The sequence below is a fragment of the Mercenaria mercenaria genome, chromosome 19, assembly GCF_021730395.1.
Source record: "Mercenaria mercenaria strain notata chromosome 19, MADL_Memer_1, whole genome shotgun sequence".
NCBI classification, from domain to species: domain Eukaryota; kingdom Metazoa; phylum Mollusca; class Bivalvia; order Venerida; family Veneridae; genus Mercenaria; species Mercenaria mercenaria.
Genome location: NC_069379.1, coordinates 201,976 through 216,722, shown reverse-complemented (window position 1 = coordinate 216,722; position 14,747 = coordinate 201,976). Strand labels below are relative to the sequence as shown.

General features: G+C 33.7%; 1 protein-coding gene across 1 annotated transcript in view; it reads left to right on the top strand.

Annotated features, from left to right (window-relative positions):
• The window catches only part of LOC123541730 (SPRY domain-containing protein 3-like), a 54,448-nt gene extending 39,961 nt beyond the window's left edge, over positions 1–14,487 (top strand). The window contains exon 8 of the mRNA XM_045327299.2: positions 13,765–14,487. Coding sequence (XP_045183234.2) covers positions 13,765–13,893 — 129 coding nt within the window. The 3' untranslated portion in view covers positions 13,894–14,487. The remainder of the gene's footprint in view (positions 1–13,764) is intronic.
• Positions 14,488–14,747: the final 260 nt, after the last annotated feature.

The following is a 14,747-nucleotide window of genomic DNA, read 5'->3' as shown; positions in this document are numbered from 1 at the left end:
TTCCTAAATGTGCACGGACTTTTTCATGCAAAATGTACGAAAGACCCGTCGTGACATTTCAACTTCATTATTTCACGATTTCTGCTTCATGATTTCACGATTTCCACTTCATGAATTCACGATTTCACGATTTCCGCTCCATGAATTCACGATTTCCACTTCACGAATTCTCGATTTCCACTTCACGAATTCACAATTTCACGATGGTGAGATCGTTAATTCATGAAGTTGAAATCGTGAAATCGTGAATTCGTGAAGTGGAAATCGTGAATTCGTGAAGTGGAAATCGTGAAATCGTGAAGTTGAAATCGTGAACTCGTGAATTCCTGAAGTGGAAATCGTGAAATCGTGAATTCATGAAGTTGAAATCGTGAATTCGTGAAGTGGAAATCGTGAATTCATGAAGTTGAAATCGTGAAATCGTGAATTCATGAAGTGGAAATCGTGAAATTGTGAATTCGTGAAGTGGAAATCGTGAATTTGTGAAGTTGAAATCGTGAAATCGTGAATTCGTGAAGTGGAAATCGTGAATTCGTGAAGTGAAAATCGTGAATTCATGAAGTTGAAATCGTGAAATCGTGAATTCATGAAGTGGAAATCGTGAAATCGTGAATTCGTGAAGTGGAAATCGTGAATTCGTGAAGTTGAAATCGTGAAATCGTGAAGTGGAAATCGTGAATTCGTGAAGTGGAAATCGTGAATTCATGAAGTTGAAATCGTGAATTCGTGAAGTTGAAATCGTGAAATCGTGAATTCGTGAAGTGGAATTCGTGAAATCGTGAATTCATGAAGTTGAAATCGTAAAATCGTGAATTCATGAAGTTGAAATCGTGAAATCGTGAATTCGTGAAGTTGAAATCGTGAAATCGTGAAGTGGAAATCGTGAATTCATGAAGTGGAAATCGTAAAATCGTGTATTCAAGAAGTGGAAATCGTGAATTCAGGAAGCAGAAATAGTGAAATCGTGAATTCATGAAGTGGAAATCGTGAAATCAAAAAATCGTGAAATCATGAAATCGTGAAATCAAGAAATCGTTAAGTTTTTTCGTGAAATCGTGAATTCGTGAAATCTTGAATTCATGAAGTGGAAATCGTGAAATCGTGAAATCAGGAAGCAGAAATCGTGAAATAATGAAGTTGAAATGTCACCACGGGTCTTTCGTAAAAATGTCATATCCTAGTTGCTGACAAATATATTTACAGGCGCGTAGCAAGTTGGGCCTTTTTTTATATTAATAGTATCCGCCAAATTGTAGCACATATTATCTTGTTCCTTCTTCTAACTATTTGTTTTGAATCATACATACACGTTACAAACGTTCTTCAAACCCTAAACCAATCTGGACTATGTAAAACAAAGAAGCGTGTAGGTAAGTCACTTTTCGTTCTTGGAATAGGTCTGCATTGTGTTTTTCGACCTGTGAGGCGATTTGAAAACCTCGCTTGATACGCCTGCTCGGTTCATAAAGCCCTCACAGGTCTATAAACACAATGCAGACATATTCCTGGAATAATAACTATTACATACCAATCGGGGAAATCTCCAAGCACCTCAGACCGTGAACAGTAGTTTGCTAAAAATAGGCATACAGATATAAAGACAGTATTTTCATGGAAGTAGTAAGAATATTTGATAAATAAGAGTAAATAAAATTTAATAGGATTATTCTTAACTTATGAAGCATATCAAGCAGCCTGGTTCCTATATGTTTAAATATTTTGATTTTTTATATAATAATTTTTCATTACTACTATTTTTAAAAATGTGTTTAAGTAAGCTAATTTAATCATTTTGTAAACCATGTTATAAATCCTGTTTAAATAATTATGCTCCCTACCTCTTCGAAGAAGGAGTGGTATATTTGTTTTGCAGATGTCCGTCGGTCTGTCGGTATGTCTTTCTGTAGACCGATCCTTTTCCGGATCAGTAGATGATCTATATATTTATTTTGAGATCAGAAGGTCAAAGGTCAAGGTCACAGGTGTAGGTGGAATTATTTCGTGTTCTATGAGCTCTTGTTCTAAAATTATCTTTGTGTCTTAAAATCCCTTTAGCAATATTTATAGGAGGATTGTCGTTAAACTTTGAGATATGATAACTAGCAAAGTTTATTAAAGTCGAAAATATATTATATTTTCCTTTTACGATCTAGAGCAAATAGAGATCAAAGAGAACTAATTTAAACACTATGTGTTTTATAAATGGAACTAAACAGTATTTCAGAAAATACATATGTTTTATAGACTTTTTATAGTGGACTGGTTAGAACCATATGATTTCATGTAATTTATATTAATTTTCATATTTAAAACTTTCAACTTGAAGTTATGAAATTAAAGCGTGAACATTTTTTCTGTATTTGTTTGATTGTTGGTATAACAAAACAAATTGCATACAACTGGCTGTTTTTTTTTCGTTGGAAGTAGACCCATATTGTCAACATTTGGGGAAATAATGCGAGTCTCGGCACTATTATGATAGGATTCTCTTCATGGTGACAGTATTTACTGTTCCTTTCAAAGCAATACAATACTGTTATATCTGATAAATAAGTGTATAGGCTTATAATAATTTTAGTGGCACTTTTATGCGCCTAGTTTAGATATGCACTTATACTTAAGAAAAAAAGTATGCGCTTATATTTGATATGGGCATACAGACAAGCCGTGTGCACTTATTTTTGATATATTTCGATCTTTAGCTCACCTGAGCATGAAGTGCTTAAAGGTGAGCTTTTGTGATTGCCCTGTATCCGTCGTCGTCCGTCGTCAGTCGTCCGTCAGTCGTCCCTCGTCAACAATTTGACTGCAAACACTCTAGAGGTCACAATTTTGGATTAATCTTAACGAAACGTGGTCAGAAGTTTACTCACAATAAAATCCTGAATGAGTTTGATACTGAGTCATCTGGGCCAAAAACTATGTCACCAGGTCAAATCAAAGGAAAAGCTTGTAAACACTCTAGAGGTCACAATTTTGGTCCAATCTTACCGAAACTTGGTCAGAATGTTACCCTCAATAAAACCTTGGACGAGTTGGATACTGGGTCATCTGGGGTCAAAAACTAGGTCACCGGTGCAGATCAAAGGAAAAGCTTGTTAACACTCCAGAGGTCACAGTTTTGGCCCAATCTTAATGAAACATGGTCAGAATGTTACCCTCAATAAAATCGTGGACATATTTGATATTGGGTCATCTGGGGTCAAAAACTAGGTCACCAGGTCAAGTCAAAGGAAAAGGATTTAACACTGTAGAGACCACTTTATGACTAATCTTGATGAATCTTGGTCAGTATGTTAATCTTGATGGTCTAAAGGTCCAGTTTGAATCTGGGTCATGAAGGATCAAAAACTAAATCACCAGGTTAAATCAAAGGAATGGCTAGCTAACACTGCAGAGGCCACATTTATGACCGTATCTTAATGGAACTTGGTCAGAATGTTGATCTTAATGAACTATAGGTCAAGTTTAAATCTTAGTTAGATGGGTCAAAAACTAGGTCACTAGGTCAAATCAAAGGAAAAGCTTCTTAACGCTCTAGAGACCACTTTTATGACTATATCTTCATGCAACTTAGTCATATCGTTAATCTTGATGATCTTTATGTCAAGTTTGAATCTGGGTCTTGTGGGGTCAAAAACTAGGTCACCGGGTCAAATTATATGAAAAAAAGTTAACACATTAGAAACCACATTTATGACCATGTCTAAATGAAACTAGGTCAGAATGTTAATTTTGATGATCTTTAGGTCAATAAGTCAGGTGAGAGATACAGGGCCTTGGTGACTCTCTTGTTTTGACAGTGTTTACCTCAGTTGAGAAAACGAAGGTAAAACAAGGACTTGGACATGCGCAGTGAACTACTTCTTTCTATAACATACAGTATTTATACATAATGAAAGCACAATGATCATATCGCAAATAGCGTTCAATCTCTGAGACCATTCAATCCCTGTTGTTCAGCACTGAAAACATTATTTATCTAGAAAAAAAAAGAAAACGATTAACGTTTTACCAGACAATAGACGTTAATTTTTTAGCACACATCCAATAACAGGTAAGAACACTTTTCACCTGTATTCATGATAAAAAAATTATCACGGTATAATACTGTTAATTACGTGTTTTGCTGCATCTGTTGTTTGTTTTCCAGTAATCGGATATACGCCTAGTTTCGAGACAAAATTACGGTAAGGGCATGACTTGCGCTTATTATCCAATACTGAATAACGGTCAGGCCGTATGCGTTTATTTTTAATATGCGCATACATTCAAAGATGTGCTTATTTACTAGATTCTACAGTATTTATGTACTGTTATATCTTGCTTTAGGTAAGTTTTAAATATGTTTAACATTGTTTCTCCTTTCTAGCCTTCAGTCCGTAATTCTAAATATTTCATTAATTACTCTCCAAGCATTTTAAAACACTTCTCCTATCTGATTTCTTTAAGATTTATTTTTCTACTCTGCCACAGACGATATCACTAACATCTGTTTCTTACATGTTTTGCGATTACTGTACCAATAAAGAAATACAATGCTTGTGCATTATAGTACGCTCGCTTAGCTCAGTAGGGAGAGCGTTGGTCTAAGGATCGCGGTGTCGCGAGTTCAATCCCCGGGCGGGGCGTATGTTCTCCGTGACGATTTGATAAAAGACATTGTGTCTGAAATCATTTGTCCTCCACCTCTGATAATTCATGTGGGGAAGTTAACAGTTACTTGCGAAGAACAGGTTTGTACTGGTACAGAATCCAGGAACACTGGTTAGGTTAACTGCCCGCCGTTACGTGACTGAAATACTGTTGAAAAACGGCGTTAAACCCAAAACAAACAAACAAAAGCTTTATAGTACTTGTACTAGCGTTGACATGACATATCTGTGTTTAACATTTTATTGCTATTTTGTATCATGGACGGCATCACTTATAGCTGTTTGTAACATATTGTATTAAGCGTACTGTATCAGCAGCGACATACTTATACATGTCTACAACAGTGCATTACGCTTATTTTACCAGTGAAGACTTAGCTTATATCGGTTTAACAATATAATGCGATAAGTGTACCAGCGACGCATCACTTATATCTGTCTCCAACAGTGTACTATGGTTTTTGCATGAGTATTACGATTACTGTTCAATTGACGACGTGACATATATTTCTATAACAGTGTATTACGATTACTGAACCAACAACGTAATGACTTATATCCGGCTATAATAGTAGTAACGGCATAACATATATCTTTTTATAACAGTGTATTGCGATTACTGTGTCAGCGACATGATGAATAACTGTTTTTGTCTGTCAGCGACAAAATTACGTATATATTTTCCAACAATATTCCAAATATTTTAAGCATTAACCGGTCCTTGAATAAATTGATTCTTAAAAATATTTTAGGTAGTTCACGTTGTGAAAAACGTACTACATTTAGCAAATTGAACAATTGACAGATCAGTGATCCGGCAGGAACCAGTCAAAATAGCAATATATAAGTTAGTTTTGTACGGATTGTAAGTTTGTGTTTAAAAGCAAGTATTGTCTAGAAATGATTTAAAAAGAATGAAGTTATTATTGTCTCAAGAGCTTTTCTGTACTTGCTGATTAACTGCTGTCAACATTTATCTATTTTAACGGCTTTTAAATACATATTCGACCTGCATAAAAAGAGTGGTAGGTTGATGGCAAAGCATCCATACAAAAAGTAAAAGTTACTAAAGAGTAATTGAAACAAATGTTAAGCCTAAATCTGTCTGGAACAGGTGTTCTATGCGCACTCCTGCTAGTAACATCCTACTGTGCTTTATTTGTCGTACATAATATTCAAAGTGCTTTTTGGGCTTGGATATACATACAGTATACGATAGATGTATTTTAGGTAATATTACTGTATCATGCAAAATGACTCATTTTGCACAGGCAGCATGTCTTAATAATGTTCCACTATTGTCTATCTATACTATTAAGCAGATTGATGGTTGTAACATACAGTTCAATCTCTCCAGAGCCGCCCTCTCTTAAGCAAATACCTTCTTATAACAACAGCATCAAAATTTCCCTAAGCTGAAATCTACTCTCAAATTTACCACTCCAGAACAACAACCTCTACATAACAGTCAATATGTGTATCTCCCAAAGGGTGTTACTCTACAGAGACTGCACTGTAGTTTTAAAATATTGTACTGATTTGGTACCTTACTTACGAAGTATTGAATGTACTAAATGGTCTGCTTGGAAAAGCTCATAAGCGTTGAATATGTTAAAAACGGCTGATGAAAGAAATTACTTATTTGAATGCTATATCTAAATTGTGTATAAACAAGGGATGTACTGCTAGTTTTGAGACATTAGTAATAGATTCATGTCATAATTGAGACTACTTGTTATAGTTAAAGCTTTTTAAATATATGCAAATTGACATAAAATGACTTTGATGTTTGTAAGTTACAAGCATGTAACTTAAAATAATAAAACAAATTAAGATAAATAAAAAAAATCTCAATCACGACATCGTCAAAATGCGCAGCCCGATTGCGACAAAGAAACTCAAAATAATGACAGCGCTTAGTCGCATAAACACATAAATCTAATGTCGTCCATATGAAATCATATACCATTGACAATTTCATATGTTAAGCATTTAGCATTTTATAATCAATCTTAATCCATAAAAACAAAAACGAAGTCATTTTTCTTTTGTTCAATACACTAAGTATGTCTTCTTTCAATGACAACTGAAATCAAATTAATTAAGACAAAAGTTCGCTCTGTTTGACTTCTGTTGACAGTGCTGCATAAATATAAATCATTTAATTTATTACAATCAGCTTTTCATGTCCAATCACGGAGATGCAATACCGAAAAAATGCTGTCATATCCAACTTCAGATTATTTGGATCAATTTCAGAGAGCGTGAGAATGTGAATTAAGCGACAGTCCTTTAACAATTAATGACTTTATTCCAAATATTTGTGAAGAACGCATGACACAACAATCAGTAGTAATAATTCAATTAGTTCAAATTCTGCGACATATTTTTGCTAGAAAAAAAGAATAACTGGGCCAAAAGAGAAGAAAGGTTTGTTTTGGCTCTAAAAGAAAATTAAATGAAATGCAGTGACTCTAAAATAGGCATGTGTTTTGGCATTTCAAAATATCCTAAACTTGTAATTTAGACGTTTGTTTTATGATTGGCAAGTTTTCTTATAACGGCCAGTTGTCATTTTTGTTGTACATCGGCCTGGAAGTTGATTTAACAATACGTTTTATATTATATAGCTAATTAACTGTAATTTACTCATTGAAATGCTAAAAGGAAGATTTATTTTTCTTACCCGGTGTTTCTACATTATTTGTTTGGCACTTCCAGCCAGTCACCTGACTTAATTATGAATAACACAATGTCATAAAAAAGAAAACTGGATATGCACGTGAAAATAGAAAATGAATTGCTATACATGTGTAAAAGTTCTATTTCACTTAAGAGAAAGTGATATGTTATCAACTTTATTATTTCAAAGCAGATTTTGAAAAAGCTTAAATGATTTAAGGTGGAATAGCACTTTGTAATTTTTTTACAACCCGCATATGATTTTGATATCAAATTAAAGTAGAAGTTATCCCCGGCGTGAATGTGTAACTGTTTCCTTAGTTACTAGTGAAACGTTTTAGCTATGACGTCGCAAACATTACCATGCACGTCTGTTTTGGCGCCACGTTAAAATGCGATAAAAAATCGGTTTATTTTCTCTCATTTATTTATTTTTCTATTTACAGCAATGAAACTTACATCTTTATGTGTGATATACAAAGGTCTACGGCGCTAGACAGTATTTGTCACTTTTATTTTCAAAATTATGAAAAAAATGAAGAAAAACGACAATCTCAATTTTTTAGTTTTTAGAAAAAAATGGCACACTTGTCAAATTAACGGATAAACGGCTCGAAATTTTTTTGCCAAATTTTTATATTTTCAAGATAAATTTATGTTTGATAGAATATTAAAAAATTAAGTACTTTTACCATCCAGTTATTTTTTAATTAATGATTTATTAAACATATACGTCAGTAAAATGTGACGTCAAAATATAAACTCTATCTAATTAATGTTGCGTCAGTAGAATAATATGGATGAACAGATACAATACGTTTTCACTCACGATTTGTTTGTATGTGCATATGACAGAAATAGCAAAGTATCAAGCTTCAAGTATTTTTGCATTATGTATTGTTCTTTAAAAAATTACTTTATGTTAAGTGTATTTATGCATGTATAACGTGACATATTACGTACTCTTCCTGTGTGGAGGTAATAATAAAATTCTATTCTGTTTTTTATTCAGAATTTTTTTTACTGGAAAACAAATCATCTTATAGGAGAAATAAACCACTGAACATAAGTGAAAAATGTCTTGCATATCACAACTTTGTTTTTAGAATAAATCAAAAATGGCTATTGAATGAAAAGAACTCAAATAGTATCTGCATTAACTCATTTTCTTACAGTTGGGAAAAATGTATTATTGCATTTAGTTTAAACATATTTTATTCCCAGTAATACATATACAAATTAAATACATACATCATAGTTTGAACAAGATAATTAGGAAAGGATAAGAGTCTTATAGAATTATTGCATTTGATTAAACATTCGATATAGGTTGTTCCACGCAATGCATCGATCCCAAACTGTTACACGTACGTGCAGTTAACTTCTTTGGATGTTAAAAAAAAGTTGCACAATTTTTACAAATAAATTCCATCTTTTTGCCCGCTACACATAGTTAAAAGTATAACTTATCTATGGAAGCCCATTGAGGGACAATTGATTTCCGTACTTCCCATTTCTGACTTCTAACTTTTGCCCCCCAGGGCTTCCATACTTATCAGATTTATGTTTTACGGGTGCATTTTAAGCGTGTACAATGAAATTGCACAAGCTGTCCTATTCTGAATTTCAACAACTGGGAGTTTAAAAAAGTACGAAATTTGGAAATGAAATGCTACTCGTATATGTGCACTTACAATAGCGCTGAAACGTACATTAAAATTGCACATTACATTTTCATTTCCTATCAAAATATAATGACAATGAGTTCATTATTTATGATCTGTTAGTTACACTAGCACTTTTTCCGACCTTCTCAGTTAATATTATGCGTATTCCCTGCTCACGCATGACATCTTATCTTGTGTGTCATGCGCGCATATAATCTCCTGCGCATGAAATCTTATCTCTTCCCTTGAATAATGCACAGACGGGAACATGGGGTCTCCTCCATCATCAAAAGCTGGAAAACCGCTATATGACTAAAATTGTGTCGGTGTGACGTAATTCTCAACATCTGTCTGTTTATTTTTTGTTGCTCCACATTGGGAAAATGCTACATGCTTGCCTCAGTGTGATGATTTTTTTGAGCACAACCTTTGTCTAACACCCTCAGTCAAGTGTTACATTTACCTTAGAGATAGAGGTCCTATGTTTGCTCCGGAGAATCGATCTCACTGAGTAAAGCATAAAGTATTTTCAAAATATACGACGATGTTATGATCTGGACACAAATTAGCTGGACGGACGAACGTACGCACGCACGTACACACACTTGCATGCACTCACGCATGAATATTTCCCTGTATCTATAGGACATGAAAAATTTTGCTATTTAAAAGTCACACGTCGTGTCACTGTTGGACTCACCGATGGACTGAAGGATGTGGGGTGGGGGTCAGGTAAGTGGGGATATAGTAGTAATATTTCGTCGGCGACAGACAAATATATCATAACTATTCATTAATTTCATCACTTTTTATCTCAGGTTTGATTAATACAATCGTATTTTGTTATTCCGGAAGGCCAAACTTGAAACAATGCTTTTTATCTGCTTTTTTTTTTTTTTTTTTTTTTTTTGGAGTGCGGGGAGTGGACGGAGGGGTTGGGTAGGAGGGTTGGTGATGATAGGCGAAATCACTAAATGGCACAGCGTCTAATTTTTTATATATCAGGCTATAATTTATTATTTAGCAATTCCATTTTAATCATTTTGGAAGCGGGTTTCGTTTTTAGTAGTATAGTAATGAGACTGCGGAAGGCCGGTGCGCCATGCTAATTTTAAAATGCCAAAATGTCGTGCTCTCCAGATAGTATTTCTTGCACACGAGATAAGTTGTCGTGACCACGAGATAAGATGTCGTGCGCGCGAAATAATTTAATCTTCAAAAAAATAGATGCATGTCCTAAACATACTACCGTAGTATATCCGTAGTACATCCGCTTGAAAAAGTTTTTAATCACAAATGTATGCCTACGTCTGAATTTTATTTATCAATGTAATTATAAGCGTGAACTGAAACTGAAATGATCAAAACTGCTACAACTCTGGCGCTCAACAAAATAAAGCACGAGCTCTTACTTAAGTTACTGGCAAAGGTAAAAGTACATGTATAAAATCTAAACATGTATATATCTATCACTGCAAAGTTTTATAATTTAAAGGAAAACAAGGTATTGTCAAACACTACCACATTTAAGAAAAAAAGATAATTTACCTGCGGAAAAGGCTTCCTGTAAGACATTGTTTTTATCACTACACTTGATTGAATCTGTTATGTCATATGTTCATGTGACCTCATTGTTGTCATGAGATTCTTCTTTTGTTTGTTTGTCTTGGGTTTTTCAACAGTATTTCAGTCATGTAACGGTGGACAGTTGACCAAACAGTCTTCCTGGATTCTGTACCAGTACAAACATGTTCTCCGCTAAGTAACTGCCAACTTCCCCCCATGAATCGGAGGTGAAGGAAGAATGCTTTCCAACACTGTCTTTTATCATATCGTCACGGAGAACGTACGCCTCGATCCGCAGATCTGCGCTATCACTACTGAGCGAAGCGGGCGGGCGGGCCCGAGATCCTTCTTTAACGTTCTTCAGCTTTTACATTCTTTAGCTAATAAAATTTTCAAACAATTTTCTTTTCGTAAAAAATAAAAAATTGGTGTATTTATAGATGACTGATTGCCTACATGACGGCACATTTTTGCCAGATTTAATAAGATCTGGAAACAGAATTGTTATGAAATTCATACACGAAATATTTTTATTATAAAACAATTAAGAATTGATAAAAATGAAGCACATTTATAGGGGAATATTTAGTGCATACATACCTTTTTAAGTATATAGATTATTCTTAAGAAACCATACCCGCGTTGTATCTAAGAACGCACTTTGACGTCACTTTTTGTTCGTCGGATAGGGGACAAAATCAGTGATTAAAAAGAATACTAGATGGTAAAAGTTTTCAATTTTTTGAAATTTTATTAAACATAATTTTATCTTAAATATATAAAATTTTGGCAAAAAAATTTCGAGCCGTTTTCCCGTTAATTTAACGAGTGTGCGATTTTTTCAATAAAACTAAAATTTTGAGAATGTCGTTTTCCTTCATTTTTTCCATCGTTTTGAAAACAAAAGTGACAACTACTATCCAGCGCCGTAGACCTTTGTATAACACACATAAAGATGTAAATTTCATTGCCGTAAATTGAAAAATAAACAAATGAGAGAAAATAAACCGATTTTTTATCGCTTTTTAACGTGGCGCCAAAACAGACGTGCATGGTAATGTTTGCGACGTCATAGCTAAAACGTTTCACTAATAACCAAAAAAACAGTTACACATTCTTGCCGGGGATAACTTCTACTTTAATATGATATCAAAATCGTATGCGGGTTGTAAAAAAAATACAAAGTGCTATTCCACCTTAAGAAGACCTTACAGACAGAACAAATATTCAATCAAAGTTACCTTACCCTTTAACACAATCAATAAAAAGAAAAATCAGCAATCCGTAACAAAATTTCTGCTGTCAAAATTTGCACTAAAATTATAAAAAAAATATCGAATAAATCCGTTTCCTTCTTGGATGTTCAAGTATCGAAAAGCGATTCGCTTTAAATTGAAACAGATATTTATGTGAAAGAAACAAGCAACCATCATTATCTCGACTACACTTCATGTCATCCGAAAATGTGCAAGGATGGAATTCCTTACAGCCAGGCCAAACGTTAAAGGAGAATTATATCGGACGACGATTCATTTAATTCATCACTTCATGAATTACGTGACTTCTTTTTAGACAGAAATTATCCCAAATCTGTGATAGATGCAGCTTTTGAAAAAGTATCACATATGACACTAAGTGACGCACTAAATTCCTCAACTCGAGACAAGAAAAATGTACTCCCATTTACAGTGGTATATAACCCGTCGTTACCAAATATTGGCCGTTCAATTAATAAATACTGGGATCTTTTAAAGTTATCAAATGACAAAGATGTTAATTTTGTGCATAATATGTACACATCTACTTAGCGTATAATCGGCCTAAGAATTTGCCAAACTTTTTGATAAGCTCAGGGTTTACGACTAACAGTACGAACATTTGCGCATCTGAAAGAAAAGAAACCGTTGTTCACATTGCCCGCGTATTAATACTGGGACATCATTTACGAGTCACGTTACAAAGGAGGCATTCAGTTTACGTCACAACATGAACTGTCAAACTAAAAACGTGGTGTACTTAATAACATGCAAAAAGTGCAATATGCAGTATGTTGGACAAACTATGCAACCTGTTTCCAAACGTATGAACAGCCACAAATTTGATATATGTAATTTCATTGACTCTGCATTCTCTTCCAATGTTGCTACACACTTCAATGAAAATAATCATTGTATGAATGACTTCTCATTTATGCCGATTGATATTGTGAAAAATAATATTGACTGTCTCTGTAAAGAAACTTTCTGGATCCACAAACTAAAAACAAAAAGTCCGGAAGGGTTAAATTCAAAACTGCTATTTACAATAGATTAAATTCATAAATATTATGCATGTGCAGTTGTACATTTACACATATACTATGGGTACTATTCCGTTTTTTCCTATCGCCGCTTTTTTTTATATAATCTTACTATAGGAAATATTTAGTATTTTCATATCTGGGATAGTACCTTGTAGATATAATTATATGTATTTGCATTTTGATATTTGATTAACGTTTTCCCGCCATTTGACTTTACGTTATAAGTTTTACGGCACGTCCGTTGTTTATATTTGTATGTGTGTTATCCTGATAAAGGCGTTAGGCGAAACGTTGATGAGATAAAAAAAACTATACATAATACGTATTGTTGTTGAAATACCTATTGCACTAAAATTATAAAAACTGCATCCCATGATTAATATTTGTTTAGGTAGGAACGGGGATGAGATGGCGCCAAATTATTCGCATAACCTGAAATCTATGTATAGTTCTTCAAAATAAAGTAAAACGTATTAAAAGCATGACCATTTAATACTGACAATTATAACTGGCATAGTCTTCTCTGTGATAATTTGTTTTCAGTTACTGTTGATACGTGATAATATTAAGTATATTTCCCTAGATATTCATTACAATTCTTGCTTTTAATTTCAACTATTCCAATTAGGGAGTAGGAGTATTATAAGTTCGCATGAACTTATTTGTTTCATTTATCTTTTAGACAGCGCTCCGTACCAGAAAGTATCTACAAATAAAAATATACGTATTTTTGATATTTTCACAAGGACGGAACTTCTTTTTAAACTGATACGTCAAACCGTTTGAGGAAGCGATCCTATGTTACTATGATGCTACTGTTTTACTTGATGCAAAATCAGAGTGTAATTTAATATTGATTAACTGATCAGGCATTCTCCCTTTTCTCTTTCAGATTGGAGAAAGGTCTTTACCAAGAATAAATGCACATTTAGTCTCCATTCTCTACTACTACCCTGCTATTGGTATGCATTCACCAGGAGAAAAAGTAAAAGTTATACTGGATGCTAAGTTGCAAGTGTAAAGTGGCAACTATCAACAGATGAGATACTATACGAAACGGTTCAAAGCAGATATATGTTTATCAATATTGATTAACTGGATGTGAGGGCGTAAGACCTTTTATCTGGAAAGCTTAGAATAATTGCTTTTAGCACTTATATGTGTAGGAGAAATGTTGCTTTGAATTTATTATAGCTCCTGCATTCAACAATTCAACACTTTCTTAGTTTCTAACTTTCTAAGTTTATGATAATAGATTTGTTTTAATGTTAAATGATTAAAAATAACAACACAGAATAAACAGCAATGCAAGAAATTCGGGTGGTGTTTGACGAGTTGTAAAAAAATTGCACGGACCTTTGTATTTGACCGTATGATTGTAAATAGGTGCAGCTACAACTACGAAATGTTTCACCAAAATCTCCATTGTAGAACATTTTTTTCCAAGCGCGTAAATATAATAGAAATTTCGCTTGTACCATTATGGATTTAATTAGTTTTCTGTATTTGTTCTGTATCAGTTGCAAGATTTCGTTTTATTCATACAAATGTAATTTTGTAATGAAAATAACATTGTCTAATGGTAGACGTCAATAAAGGTCCAATAAGAAAAAAATCAAGTTGGTTTACATTAAAACACAGCAATATTGAGGAAACGTCTACATGTTAATTATTACCTTATAGGAGAAGAGAAAAGCGCCGCCATATTTGATCTACTGTTTTGTATAAAAGTATAAAAAAATCGGAATCGAATTGTTAATGAAGAAAGTGGTTACTCATCATACCCATCACGCTCTGAATCGATTATTATTTGCGCGGAGTAGCTCATATCGCATTCCTGTATTATTCCACGGGACATTTCTTACATCCATTACA